This window comes from Scomber scombrus, chromosome 2 (genome assembly GCF_963691925.1).
Source record: "Scomber scombrus chromosome 2, fScoSco1.1, whole genome shotgun sequence".
Lineage (NCBI taxonomy): Eukaryota > Metazoa > Chordata > Actinopteri > Scombriformes > Scombridae > Scomber > Scomber scombrus.
Window position 1 is genome coordinate 36,206,001 of NC_084971.1, and position 15,681 is coordinate 36,221,681.

At 41.5% G+C, this 15,681-nt stretch overlaps 1 protein-coding gene across 1 annotated transcript; it reads right to left on the reverse strand.

Annotated features, from left to right (window-relative positions):
* Window positions 1-910: 910 nt before the first annotated feature.
* On the reverse strand, window positions 911-15,681 carry LOC133987450 (NACHT, LRR and PYD domains-containing protein 12-like). Its single transcript, XM_062426830.1, has 10 exons — window positions 15,624-15,681; window positions 10,693-10,746; window positions 7,297-9,076; window positions 7,032-7,205; window positions 6,333-6,506; window positions 5,014-5,187; window positions 3,316-3,489; window positions 2,758-2,931; window positions 1,610-1,656; window positions 911-1,476 (listed from the first exon to the last, which is right to left on the reverse strand). The coding sequence occupies exons 1-10, from the start codon at window positions 15,679-15,681 to the stop codon at window positions 911-913; spliced, it is 3,375 nt and encodes a 1,124-aa protein (XP_062282814.1).

Below are 15,681 nucleotides of genomic sequence, written 5' to 3' on the forward strand. Positions count from 1 at the left end.
ACCATGTAGCATGCATGGTGAACATACTATCCACAGAGAAAACTGAATATCAAATGTATTTCCACACACTTTCAGATTTTGGGAAATTCAGGGACTGAATGACAACTTCTCTCAGATATACTGTAGGGTCTCACAATATTTACACACATAATGAACAGAGAGAGAAGATAAAGTCTTTGTAAGGGAATAAGGACAATAATACATGATGAAATAAATGAGCATCATATTTACACTGGCCTGTTTAAGACTAGATAGATAGATAGATAGATAGATAGATAGATAGATAGATAGATAGATAGATAGATAGATAGATAGATAGATAGATAGATAGATAGATAGATAGATAGATAGATAGATAGATAGATAGATAGATAGATAGATAGATCCTTTTCCAGGATTATTCTTGTCATTCCTTACAGCCACGAGAATTACACAAACAACTTCACAGGTTACAAGAACAACATCAATACAACTGAATTTTATTTTCTTCGAAGCCAGCGACCCGTATCGTTGGCCAGATGGAAGGAGTGTGAAATATGTGTTGAGGGGATGACTGGGATCAAGTGCAATGGAATGTGCTCTGCGTCCAGTGGCTGTGCTATTGAGGTCTGAGAGGTTGGGGGTTGGGAGCCCGATGATCTTGGCAGCCTTGTGTGTGATCTGTATTAGTTTGTTTCTGTTAGGTGCTGACAGCACGTTGATTTAGACAACAACCACCAACATTAACTGGACTGAACTCGCAGCAAACAAGCGTATGGGCAGTGTCATCGCAGCAGAGCATGCGCCGAACCAGCCGCATCAATGACTGAACCAACTTAGGATATGAGAGCTACAAAAAAAGGTACAAAATGCATGAGGTATGCATCTTAACCATAAGCTTTAAGAGTGTCCCATAAGGCTACACTCCCTCCTACAGAGAACACAAAGACACTGAAGAATCAGACCCGACCCAGAACCCAGCATACAGAGGTTCATTGAATGTGGTGTTGAAGGTGTGGAGGTGGATCAGTGTGTCACAGGAGACTCTGTAGAAGGACAGAGTGCCAGCAGGACAGTCCACATACACTGCTACTCTGTTAGAGACAGAGGAGGAGGAGGAGGAGGAGGAGGAGGAAGAGGAGGAGGAGGAGGAGGAGAGGTCTTTTTCTTTCTTATTGTGCCAGACAGAGTAATGACCATCAGAGCAGCTCAGACTCCAGGACTGATCATTCCTTCCAAATCTGCTGTCAAAACTGCGTCCTTTCCTTCTGATTCCTGTGTAAGTCACTGATATATGAACCTCTCCTCTCCACTCAACCTCCCAGTAACAGCGACCAGTCAGACCATCGGTACACATCAGCTGATGCCACCAATCAAACCTGTCTTTATGTTGAGGGTATGACTGCTTCCCTTTCACTGCTGTCGCCTTCCTGTTGTTATCAGACAGTTTGAGGTTCTTGTGTGCTGTGTTTGTGTCCAGTGTGAGTTCACAGATATCTGATGGAGAGAACAAGACAAAGACATATAAATAATATAAAATGTATGAGATGTGGTAAAAACTGCACAATGACTCATCAGATGCAGATAAACAAGCTTTTGATTTAAACTACTTTAACATGTTCACACTTACACTTCCTCAGACCAGGTTTCAGCCTCTGCTCTCCACCATGATCCAGTCTGGAGGAAGAAACAAAGTCAGAATGAACCTTCAGAAGTTTCCTCATCAATGATCTTCATGAACCTGACCAGAAACTGAATGGATTTGGCCTGATCCTCATTCTGAATTAGTCAACCCATCTAATGTTAGAATTCTTTGTACAGTCACAAGATGTCCTGTTTCAGGAACTTCAACAAACAAAAAATGCTGATGTTTTTCCTCATGATAACACTGACAGATGGATGTTTAACTGAATCCTCTTTTGATAATGTTGTTTCATAATAAATCTCTAACTGCACAGGACGCCAACCACATAACCTCTCACAGTATTTAACTGGGTCCATCATTTACATTAGAATTTGGGAAAGTCAAACAGGAGTGACTTTGCAGCTTTTTTAATTGTTCAAGACTCAGCAATCACTTGTTCAGCATGTATATGACTGTGTCATTTGCATATTTGAAGATTCATCATGATCACAGACAGACAGGAGATTATTGCTCAAGTATTGAATGGTTAACTAAAAGTTTTGCACAAGTCATCACTCACACTGATCCTCTTTTATGTAAATAATATTGACCTTAAGGCAAAATTCAGTTTTAGTAGAATGGCTCACTCTAAGTTGATTTGGCCATTGTCCTTGATTTTTTTGCTTCTACTATGAGTACGTCAGCTACGCAGTTCAATGTTTTCTTTAATTGTCTGTCTTCATTTTGTTTATTGCTGATATATGACCATAACAGGATGATTTATTTCCTGTTTCAGTGTTTGACTTCCTGCCAGGCTCGATCTGCTCTGTGGAGCTTGACGCAGCTTTGAAGTGGTTTCCGTCAAAAATAGACAAGGTGCGTAATTATAGCGCAGTGAAGTGGAGAACCGCTTCGGGGACACTTTACAAAAGGCGCCACTATGCACCTAGTGGGATCACAAGCATTGAAAAGCTTGGCTGTGATCAGCTCTGGTCGGCGTTGGATCCTGAAATGTGGCACACACGCGCCCGGTGGGAACCGTTACTGTCTTCACTGTTATCAGCAGAGCTGCTGGTACAGACTGTGAACCAACAGTCTTCAGCTTGTCAGTGTGACAGAGAAACAGTGTGTGAGTTCTAGTTTTCGGTTCATACCTGAGAGTGTCGAGTTTCCAGTTTGGATCCTTCAGTCCAGCAGATAGTAGCTTCACTCCTGAGTCCCCTGGATGATTGAAGCTCAGGTCCAGCTCTTTCAGATGGGAGGGGTTGGAGCTCAGAGCTGAGGCCAGAGAAGCACAGCCTTCCTCTGTGACCATGCAGCCTGACAGTCTTGAGATACAAACAGTTATTGAGTCAATGATCAACTTCTTGATTCAATGAATAGAAAAACAGGGTAGTATTTTCATTCTGACTTGAGTGGTTTGCTTGAGAAACACAGAAATCATATCTCATACTCAAGGGCTCAACGATCAGTGCTTGACCAGGAAAAATATACCAGGAGCTTTCATATGATGAATGTGCGGTACAGACAGGAAGACTTTGAAGGCATCAGCAGAAATACAAACTCTTATCCAGCAGATTTCCAACTAAACTACATAATACATAAACCATCAGTACCTACATCCATTAGAAACCATAGATTTTTAACACCTTCATCTGTCTGTAAAGCAGCATTTAAATGGTCATGTTCTAAACAAATAATTGTCTCCTTACCCAAGAGTCTTCAGTGTACAGTCTGAACTCTTCAAGCCAACAGAAAGCTGCTTCACTCCTGAATCCTGCAGGTTGTTGTGACTCAGGTCCAGCTCTCTCAGACTAGAGGACTGGGAGCTGAGAACTGAAGACAGAGCTGCACAGCTTCTCTCAGACAGGTTACAGCTGGCCAGTCTTAAAGGAACAGTACAGTACATATGTGAAAACCTTAATCTATATATTTCATGTGAATCATTACTGCATTTTAGTAGGCCTTACTTTGATAGCATTGTCTAAAAAAGGAAGTGACAGAATGAGAAAGGGATGTGCTTCTAAAATTACACATGTAACATTTCTAGGTTACTCTTAATAGGTTGACAAATAAATCAACACTGATTAAATCACAACAAAATAACCTCAGTTAAGCACACATATAAACAAAATAGGACTGAGAGCATAAGAATGTACTTACTAACCCTAACTGCCAATCAATATTTAATCAAAAGCACATTTAGTGGTAGAGTTAACTGGGTCTGTTTCAAAGCAGGGTTTGGTTTGATTTGTAAAATTATGTTCAAAGTCGGTGAACAACACTCTTTCAGGGAAGTAGACTTTGAATTTACTGGACAGAGCTATTATTTTTGGATCTGTGCACTCGACTGACTGGAGAATGTAGAGATTGAATAAAAGTGATCTGCAGACTGGACCTCGGGTAACTCCTAATGTCACCTTATGGCGCTTTTCCACTATACAGTTCTAGCACCACTCGGCTCGACTCGACTCGGTACGGTTCCAGGAACGACCTTTTCCATTACTATAGTACCTACTCAAAGTGGGCGGGGTCGTAATAACACGGCTCCGCGAAACTGCCGTGACTTTATTTTCTACGCGACACAAAACACATAAACAATGGAGGACATGGAGGCGATGGTGTACTTGCTGCTGTATGAGGCTTTCTGTCTCACACAAAGCAAGTTCCTTCCTTCCTTCCTTCCTTCCATCCATCCTTCCTTCCTTCCTGCTGCTGTATGAGGCTTTCTGTCTCACACAAAGCAAGTTCCTTCCTTCCTTCCTTCCTTCCTACCTTCCTTCCTTCCTTCCTTCCTTCCTGCTGCTGTATGAGGCTTTCTGTCTCACACAAAGCTACACTAACGCTGTTGTTGGTATTTAAAAATGCCGGGTTTGATTCTTGTGTGGGACGGCTCATGACTCTTCCAGTGACTCTCTGACCAATCAGCAGCCGGCAGTCTGTTGACGTCACATTTAGTATCGGCTCGGCTCGCTTGGAACCTCGGCAGAGCAGATACTAAAAAAGTAACAGGTACCAGGTACTATCCCTGATGGAAACGCAAGAAAACCTGAGTCAAGCCGAGTCGAGTTGAGTTGTAGTACACTGCTGTGTAGTGGAAAAGTGCCATTATACTCCTTTCAGACAGCAACTTCATGTGTGACACAGGTATACTCAGGGCATATTTGACATGTGCTGGAACTATTCATGTGAGAAAGTTGTGGCTCTGTTGCACTGCTGCTGGTAAATACTGTGTGTTTGGATGCTCAGCCTTCTCTGTCCAAGCATCACACTGCTCAAGCACTTTACCCATACAGATAAGGAGGATAACTACAGTTTCTGTGTACATCACCATCAGACTATTGTGGATGATGCCTCTAATCACTGTTTGTATTAATGATATGTTGTTCATAGTTCATTCATGTTCATACCTGACAGTATCCAGTCTCCAATTAGAATTCTTCTGTCCAGCAAACAGAAGCTTCACTCCTGAGTCTCCTGGATGATTGTAGCTCAGGTCCAGCTCTCTCAGATGGGAGGGGTTGGAGCTCAGAGCTGAGGCCAGAGAAGCACAGCCTTCCTCTGTGACCCTACAGGCTGACAGTCTGGAGATACAAACAGTTATATTTGACATGTGCTGGAACTATTCATGTGAGAACGTTGTGGCTCTGTTGCACTGCTGCTGGTAAATACACATGAGAGCTAGTCAGGAAAAACCAATGTGAGAAAGTGCAATAAAACTAAGTTCAGGTCCATGAGGACGTGTAAAGGCAGATAATTATTTATCTATTTTGTACATCCATCAGGTGTGGAGGAGTTTGATCAAAGAGCTGGATCTTCAGTTTTTCTTAAAGATCAAGCGGGATTATAGGGATTGAATGGAGTTTGGTTACTCATTCAACTGCTGGGGAACTACAGAAGAGAAGAGTCTCACTATAGGGCCCTGTTGTGGTGGTAGGATCAGGCACCTTTCATTGACAGAACGTAGTGAGTGGGATTATGGACCTGTATGAGGGACTTCAGGTAGGCAGGAGCGGGTTAAGTTGCTGTTTTGTAAGACAACATCAGAGCTTTGAATTTGATGTGAGGAGAGGAGCCAGTGGAGCGATATGAAACATGGAGTGCTGTTCTGGGCTGGTTGAAGACCTGATGCGCTGCCACTTTCTGGATCGTCTGCAGCGGATACATGCGGGGAGGCCTGACAGCAAGGAGTTGTAAATGTCAATGTGTGATATTACGAGAGCCTGTACCAAGAATTGTGCGGTATGCTAATCTTCCTGATGTTGTACAGGGCAAATCAACATGATTGCACAATTGAGGCCAAGCGAAGTTTAGTTGGTCATCAATCATTGCACCCAAGTTTTGGGCAGACTTTGTGGGCATGAGTTGGGTTGATTCAAGCTGGATCTTGATGTGTTGTTGTATAGAGGAGCTGGCTAGGAAGACAAGGAGAGGTAAAACTAAAGGTGGAGCTAAATGTTCCTTCATCCATACTGAGATATCAGTAAAGCATGACCGTGCAGATCCTCAGATCCATGCAGAGACTGTGAGGTCTTACAGCGGGAATGACAGAAGAGCTGGAGTTTTCTTTCATTGTTGAATTATTAGAGAACTATTTTTAAACCTCATCACAAGAACTGAGTAGAACTGTTTTAGACCATTTAGCAACAGTTTGTGGTTGCTCATAGGTTCATAGGTCCAAAAAGCAACATTTAAATGGTCATGTACTGAACAATAGTAGTCTCCTTACCCAAGAGTCTGCAGGGTACAGTTTAAACTCTCCAGTCCAACGGAGAGTAGCGTCACCCCTGAATCCTGCAGGTTGTTGCTACTCAGGTCCAGCTCTCTCAAACTAGAGGACTGGGAGCTGAGAACTGAAGACAGACCTTCACAGCATCTTGCTGTCAGATTACAGCCACCGAGTCTTAAAAAAAGAACAGTATATGTGTGAAAACAATAGTCTGTATATTAAATAGGTATGAGTATGAGTAGGCGCTACTTTCATAGCATTTCATAGTATTCTATTAACAGAACAGGAACTAAATTATTATTACTATCATTTGTATTACTATCTATGTTTACTTTCTCTTGATCTTGGGGACTGAATACTTGAAAACCCTCTAAAAACAGAACTTCCCCACTTCTAAAAATGTTTTTTACTAATACGATACGTTTTTATTTATTAGTTTTGATTGTGATTATACTAATCTCTGTCCTCTTTTTCCTCTCTTGGTATGTGTTAAAATGTTATACATATTTAATTGCAATGCATCAACTGTTTTGGCTGTTGTGCACAGTGTATTTACGACATCTACTCCATGACAGAAAAGAGAATGACTCTTAAACCTACAGCTAAAGAGTCCCGTAGACCTTATTATTTGTATTATACGTCACCAAACTTATACACTGTACAGCACCTAAACATTTGTGTCTGTCTGGGTCTTTTTACCTGAGTTTCTGGAGTTTGCAGTTGGGACTCTTGAGGCCATCAGAGAGAAGCTTCACTCCAGAGTCCTGCAGTTTATTTTTGCTCAGGTCTAACTCCTCCAGACCAGAAGACTTTGAGCTGAGAACTGATGAAAGATACTCGCAGCATCTATCAGTGAGGTTACAGTCACTCAGCCTGAAGTGAAAACAAATAGTTAAATGTTAAGACTTTGTACTTCTACATTTAATTACAAGTCAAAGTGTTCATCTTGAGTTCAGATACTTACAGAGCTGTCTTTGCTGCATTCAGCACTGGCACCAGCCTTTCCAAAGCTTCATCTGATCTGTAATATTTCTTAAGCTCAAAAGTATCCAGGTCTTCGTTAGAAAGAAGCACTTCAAAGGCCAAAGCTGACCAATGTGCAGGTGAAATTTTACTAACATCTCCTGAGTTGTGATACTTGAGGACTTGCTCTACTAGAGACTGGTCACCAAGTTCATTTAAACACTGGAAAAGATTGATACTCTTGTCAGTGTGGGACAGATTCTTGATCTTCCTGTGAATGTAGGTGATTGTTTCCTGGTTATTCAATGGTCTTCTTACTCCAAATCCAGACACTTTCTGAAGAAGACTCTGATTCTTGTCCTGTGACAGACCAAGCAGGAAGCGCAGAAACAAGTCCCATTGTCCGTGATCATTGACTAAGGCCATATCCACTGTAGTCTTTTGGAGGAGGAAGAGACTTTCTCCACTTTGTGATCTGACTCTAGCCTCTAACTGTCTGGGAAGCAGATTTTTTCCACTCTCTATGAAGGTCTCTAACACATACAGAGCTGCAAGAAACTCCTGCACACTTAAATGTATAAAAGAGTAAACCTCCTGTCTGTGAAGACCTGATTCTCTCCTTATGATCTGTGTACAAACTCCTGAATAAACTGCAGCTTCTTTCAGGTCAATTTTGCACTCCTTCAGATCGTTTTCATAGAAGATTATGTTGCCCTTCTGTAGCTGCTCAAATGCCAGCTTTCCAAATTTCATGATCAGGTCTTTATCGCTTTCTTTCTTCCTATCTTTGTCTGTTTCAACTTCCCGATGATACTTCTCATTCTTCCGCGTTGTCTGGATAATCAGGAAGTGTGTGTACATTTCAGTCACAGTCTTGGGTAACTCACTATCGTGAGTTCCTGTGAGGAGACTCTGAAGAGCCGTGGCTGTAATCCAACAGAACATTGGGATGTGGCACATGATGTACAGAGTTCTCAACGGCTTTGACTGAAGATGATCGCAGATCTTACGAGCCATACTGATTTCACTGATATTCTTTAGAAAGTACTCCTCCTTCTGCTCATCATTAAAGCCTTGTACCTCGGTCACTCTGTTGATGAACTCGGGAGGAATCTTACTGGCTGCAGCCGGTCTACTTGTGATCCAGACCGAGGCTTTGTGAAGCAGTTGCCCTGAGATTAAGTTGGTCAGTAAGGCGTCTACTGTTGTGGTCTTTGTAACGCTGCGGCATATCTCATTTTCCTCAAAGTTAAGCGGGAGTTTGCTTTCATCCAGGCCATCGAAGATGAACAAAATACTACAACTTTTGTAGTCTGAAGTTTCCAAGTCCAAGTCAAAGTATTCAGCTATTAAACCCACAAGACTATAAAGCTTAACTTTTATTAAATTCAGGTCTCTGAAAGTGAATCGAAATATGAACTGAAAGCTTTGGTTTGCTTCTCCAACTGCCCAGTCATGAGTGAATTTCTGCACAGCAACAGATTTTCCAATGCCAGCAATTCCCTTTGTCAGAACTCTCTGTGGAGGCTTGTCTTCGTTTGGTAAAGCTTTCAAAATGTCATTGAGTTGGATTTCCTCCTCACTCGTACACCTTCTATATTCTAATTCAACAACTTCATGTTCACTATTAACCTCCCCACTGCCTCCCGCTGTGATGCATAACTTTGTATAGATCTTGTTCGTAGGAGTTGATGATCCATTTTCTTGTGTTTTTTGAAACAGATTCTCTGTTTTATTTTCAAGGTAAGATTTTAGCTCTTCTTGGCACCGTTGGATGTTTTCTGAAAGATAATAAAAGTATAGTTACATAAACAACATTTAATTTCACATGTACGTAGGTTTGCCATTTTTCAGACAGATTCAAAATACCAAAAAGCACAATGGATCCACAATAGTGGCCCTATGTGCAACTTAGATTTTTAATTTAACCCAACAGGACTCCATAATTATGCCTTATGGTCAAAGAAATGAACCAAATAATCATTACATACCCAAAATGCAGAACCCTATCTTGTCATTATAGCAGAGGAAACTAGTGTCTTAAATTATTGCGATTTATTTTCATTTTTAAATCGTAGAATAGGGAATCAGAAATGTGCATAAATGAAGCATGAATTCCTGATACAACAGAGCACTTGACGTGTTAAAGACCATGTAAAGTGAATTCAGTGAAAACACATTAAATAGGTCATAAATGTATTCCTGAAAAAGGTGTAAAACGCATTTCAACCGTTTAGATTTGAATTGTGGAGCTAGGCTTAGCATAAACCCGCCCCTGCTGCTGTACAGGTATAAATACATTCAGTGCACACTACTACTACTACAGTCTACAGGGAGCCAGTTAGCTGAGTTAGCCGCCGAGCTAGCCGCCGAACTAGCAGCCGAGTTAGCCACCGAGCTAGCCGCCGAGTTAGCCGCCGAACTAGCAGCCGAGTTACCCTGGATTTCCACAGGGTCCGTCAGCGGCACCTTACAGCTGCGCCACAGTTTAGCTCCGTCCTCTGCCCAGCGTCAACTCACACCGGCAGCGTTACAGCAGCGGAGCGGTGCCTTGCGAGCCAGCAGTATTCCCGCGAGATCACGCGATAATCGTGAGACCACGAGATCCCGCGAACTGGGTGTATAAAGTCAACAACAAGAAACAACTGGTTTCTTTGCTTCTTGGACGTGAAACGAGACCCTCTGATCTATTGACTGCTCACCTGGGGCCACCGGTTATGACGTAATGTGGATGTGAGGTTGTGATCTGCGCATTGTGTTTTATTTTGAAAGGGGACGGAAGTTTTATTATGCCGATTCTGTGTCTGACTTCCTGTCTGGTGCAATCTGCTCTGTTGAGCTTGTCGTGAGTTAGAAACGTGTCCGTGAAAAATAGAAATGCTGCGGATTGATAGCACTGCGGCGCAGAGAGCCGCTGCTGGGACGTTGCTGAGACGTTGCTGACACGCTCCCTGTGGAAATACTCTCATTGATTATAGTGTTACCTATCAGCTCCGGTGACAGCTGTAACGTGCCGCTGACGGACCCAGTGGAAATTGGGCTTTAGCCACCGAGCTAGCAGCTGAGTTAGCAGCAGAAAGCTCTCAGACCTAGCGTCCATGTTTCTGGTAGAGGTGGTGACTTTGATTGACAGGCGACACTTGGTAGGGGGCGGGGCTTCAGCGGACTCGGCGGGAACGCCCACAGCGTTTGGGAGCAGAGAAAGAGGCAGACTTTTACCCCTTTGGAAATACTGATATAGATTCACATTGATAGTTGGAACAGGTCATATTAGCAGCGTATATCTGCTGCTTCTGTTTTACCTGCTGCCAAACTTCACTGGATGTCACATTTTCAGCTACAGTTGTGTCACCTTTGTAAAACATCATACTTTTAATGTCTGTAAATAACACATTACCTTTGGCTTTGGGAGAAATGACATTAGACCCGTCTGTCGTGGCAGGAGCTTGGACTGAAACAGAAACATACAACATATCTTCCCTTAGCAAAAAGTAGTTTATTCAAGTGTACTACGAGTATACTTATTTTATACTAAAACTGAGGCAGTATACTTGAAGTTGACTTTTTATATATTATATGTTATATACTTAAGAATAGTATAGTGAAGTATACTTGGCTTCTACTGAAAAGTATAACGAAAAGTCTAAGACTAAGTTCATTAATACTAAGACTTACACTTATACTTTAACCCTGCTGTTGACCTAGAGTCAAGGTAGGAAGGGAGGAAGAAGGAAGGAAAGGAGGAAGGAAGGGAGGAAGAAGGAAGAAGGAAGGAAAGGAGGGAGGGAGGAAGGAAGAAAAGGAGGGAAGGAAGAAAAGAATGAAGGAATGAAAGAGAGAAGGAAGGAAGGAAAGAAGGTCAGAAGAAAGAAGTATACTTCAATAAACTAACATGTGGACTAGAAGTATGAACCTAGTACACTAGCAGTATATAGAAGAGTGGACTTGTTGTTTACTTTTATAGACTTAAAAATGTTCCTATTTAGTCCGAAGAGGTATTAATCCTGTCGTCCTCCCGGGTCAAATTGACCCCGTCTGTTTTGACTGTTCCTTCCTTCCTCTCTCCCTCCTCCTCTCTTTCTTTCCTTCCTCTCTCTTTCCTCCCTTCCTTCCTTCCTTCCTTCTGTCCTTCTTTCCTTCCCTCCTTCCTTCTTTCCTTTCCTTCCTCCCCTCCTCCTTCTCTCTTTCTTTCTTCCCCCCTACCTTCCTTCCTTCCTTATTTCCTACGTCCTTCCTTCCTTCCTTTCCTGCCTCCCTTCATTCTTTCATTTCCTCCCTTCCTTCCACCCTCCTTTCCTTTCTTCTTCCTCCCTTCCTTCTGTCCTCCTTCCCTCCCTCCCTCCCTCACTCCCACCCTCCTTTCCTCCCTTCCTCCCTTCCTTCCTTCCTTGACTCGAGGACAACAGGAGGGTTAAATTAATATACTTTCTAGTACACTACAAGTACATGGTCCGTAAGTTAAAAGGCATTAAGGTTGTTATATTTTTGGGAATTGCATAATTAAACATTTACCATATGTGTTGCTGACATTCATATTTATATTCCCTTCAACATGAACATCTTTAATCCGAGGTTGGATGATGACGGATCCATGCTCGGCGGTGCTTATCGTGCTTCCTGCTGAATGAGAAGAGACAGAATAATGAAGAAGCAGCAACTAGAGCTCAATGTCCTTTAGTCAACATCTGAGCTGTGCAGTAGGGTCAGGGTTAGGAGATTCTGTTTCCTTAGAGCTCATTTAGGGAAGACCTGAAAGATCAAGAACAAATAAAGCTTGATTAAATAGTACGGACACATTTACATTTAAATTGACCAGACAAAATTTGCTGGATCTTTCTTTACGGACAGAACTAAACAGGATTCATAGTTTTTTTAAACAACTTTTTAGCTCAGTAGAAAAACTCTGTTGAAATCATGTTAAAGTCGTTTCCTTTGTTTAACCTTCGTGTCGTCCTCCCGGGTCAAATTGACCCTGTCTGTTTGACTGTTCCTTCCTTCCTTCCTTCCTTCCTTCCTTCCTTCCTTCCTTCCTTCCTTCCTTCCTTCCTTCCTTCCATCTGTCCTCCCTCCCTTCCTCCTTCTCTCTTTCTTTACTTCCTCTCTCTTTCCTCCCTCCCTCCCTTCCTCCTTCTCTCTTTCTTTACTTCCTCTCTCTTTCCTCCCTCCCTCCTACCTTCCTTGCTTCCTTTTTTCCTCCTTCCTTTCCTTCCTTCCCTCCCTCCTTCCTTCCTTCCTTTCCTTCCTCCCTCCTTTCCTCCCTTCCTTCCTTCCTTCTTCCCTCCCTCCCTCCTTCCTTCCTTCCTTCCGTCTGTCCTCCCTCCCTTCCTCCTTCTCTCTTCCTTTCCTTCCTTCTTCCTCCCTCCCATCCTTCCTTCCTTCATCCTTCCTTCCTCCTTTCCTTCCTTCCTTCTTCCTCCCTTCCTTCCTTTCCTTCCTCCCTCCTTTCCTTCCTTCTTCCTTCTTCCCATCCTTCCTTCTTCCTCCCATCCTTCCTTCTTCCTCCCTCCTTTCCTTCCTTCCTTGACTCGAGGACAACAGGAGGGTTAAATATATAATTTCAATTTTCCACATAAATACAGTGGAGGGTTTATTCTTGTTATATTAAAGTCATGTTTATATATGTTTATATTAGCGTATAAATGATGCTGTATCAACCCAGGACACATTGAACACAGAAATACCAGCTCAAATATTTATTAATTAAATCCTAATGTTGTCATCTCAAACACATCAGCAGCAGTTAAGTAATCATGTGTGAAAAATGCAAATAACAGAAATACAGGAACTGTGATTCAAAGTGGTAAAAACAGCAGCTGTGACTGTCTGTAGTGTTTATATGAATCTCCTCACACATGATTTAATTTATACTTTACAGTTAACATGAAGAGCTGTTTCATTCGTGCATAGGTTATAGATCACAGTTAAGTGGTTAAATGTCTTTGATGTGTTTCAGTATTTAATATTATTCACACACACATGAAAGCAGTCAACCTGTTTTTTTTGTTCTTCATTAAAAATGTTGGCCTTTTTTTCTGGAGCTACCACTGAGGCTCTGGACCTTTATTCTTTTATTTAGTCTTTCTATTTTGTTGTTCTTGTGCCTGTTTATATCCTGACTGTTTTATATTGTGTTATTATTAAAACTCTTACAAATGCTGAAAGATTAAATTTATTCGGGAAGTTTAAGGACAAAAATCTGAACTTGTATGTTTAAATTTTCACGTTGCATTAAATATTCACACACATGACCTGCATCTAAAGTCATAGAAAAAACTGAACATGAGAGCTTATAGAAAAAATGTGAAATTGTAAGTTAAAATGTTCACTGTAAAGTCATAAAAACATGTTTAGAAAATGTTTAGATTGATATTTATGTAAATACGACAGCTGCAAATTTATAATCCATCTTTTTTTTCTTCCTTCTGCTTGAGTCCATTTCCAGTACAACCACAACTCTATGATTACAACCTCTTCAACCTCTAAAATGTGCTCTCTCTCTCTCTCACATCACCATCCTCCACTGTTGCATCACTTCTCACATTAAATATGTTGCAGTAATAGTAAGACCCGCCCTAACGTGCCTCTGATTGGCTCACCCTGACAGTCTTACCCTAACTCCTAACCACTCTCACTCCTCAGGCCAACACTTAACCAACCAAAACAATGTTGGCAACAACTTCTGGCCAATCAGAGGCAGAGTAGGGCAGATCTTGTAGCTGTGAGAGCAGAATGAAAAGGGGATTTTTCCATCAACTGCAAAGGGGACAAAGGACGGAGAAACGTGCACAGAAACAGGTTTATAAAGACAGTTGGAAATGCGTGTTGTTGCAGGTAGCAGGACATAAACGAGGGGAAAGAGGGATTTTAATCAACAGATCAGATCATCCATCACTAAGCTGCTGCAGCATCTACACAGAAACATTTAGACATGTATAGCTCCAGTTCCTCCTGGCTCACAGTGGAGAAGGCTCTCTCTTCTATAAGTTTAATGCAAGTCTTTTTCCATCTGCTGCATCTGCTCTTTCATCAGGGGCAATACATAAATATCACTTTATATGGCTCTCATGCTTCATGCTGCAGAGTCTTCCTTGTGAGTTAACACCTCTCTGCTTTTAGAGAGAAGCGATCAGACTCTCCTAAAGCAGCGTGACCCGAGCAAGGCCACGAAAAGATCAATTCAAAGGCAGTTTTTGCACTTTAAATCAGGGCAATGTCATCCACTCATGATGCTATACACCCACACTCTACTTTATAATGAGCAATATATATAATTTATTCTGTCCTAGGTTCTATATTTTATGTTGTATGTTTTATGCAATGTTCTGTGTTTCTATGTTTGCACCACAGAGTAGCAATTTAAATTTTTCTTGTATACAATGACAATAAAGGCAATCTAATCTAATCTAATAATCCTCGAATGCATGCATGATTGGCCCATCGCTCTGCACCCTCAGCTACAGGTAGTTTAATAGTAATTGTTGCAGCAGTCATGGCGTGCAGATTCATCACATGTGAGCGATTGCAGTGACCAAAGTAAACGTTGGATGACAAGATTTCAGCTGTTATTGTTTTTATATAAATATCAATCTACACATCTGTGACTTCACACTCAGAACCAAGACATGTGAATACATTTTATAAGTGAAAACATACAAGTTCACATGTTTTCTACAAGGCCTCGCTTGACTTCAAATCCAGCTCACGTGTGGGGATATTTTAGGCAAGTGAACATTTAAACAGATTTTTGTTCTACAAGTTCTCACATCAAGTCTTATATCATATTTACCTTCATAAAAACATCTGTCAGTAATAAATCTTCCCACTTCCTCTTTTCATGGTCTCAAATGGTAAGATAAGACTTTATTGATCCCTTGAGGGGAAATTCATGTTACAGCATGTCACAAAATAGTCTAAAGAAGTAGGAAAAAGATATAAAGCCTTATTTAAAATAATAAATACAGCAACATAAGATTATTAAGTTTGCAATTGAAAAAAATTTGGGGGGAAAGTTAAAAAAGGAGGGAAGTGAGAAAAGGGAACCGTTGCAACAGGCTGGCACTTTTGGCGCAATTGACAACTTTCTGTCACTTTGTTAAAATTTTACAGTAAAGCAGAGAAGCACAACCAGCCGTTATCAGCACTGTCTGATAAAGACTGGTTGATTCATGCAGAAGAAAAACGAAGCAGAACCTGTTTATGTTTTCCAGCTTTGAGCAAAACACGCTCCAACAACTGATCATTACCTGAACGTTTATTTTCTTTCATGCCACAGCGACATGAATGTTTGCTTTGGTATTTATAAGCCATGAGTGATCATACTGTACTTACCACACTCTGATACATCTGCAGCCGCCGGAGCCCAAACTGTTGGTAAAGTGTTTCCCAT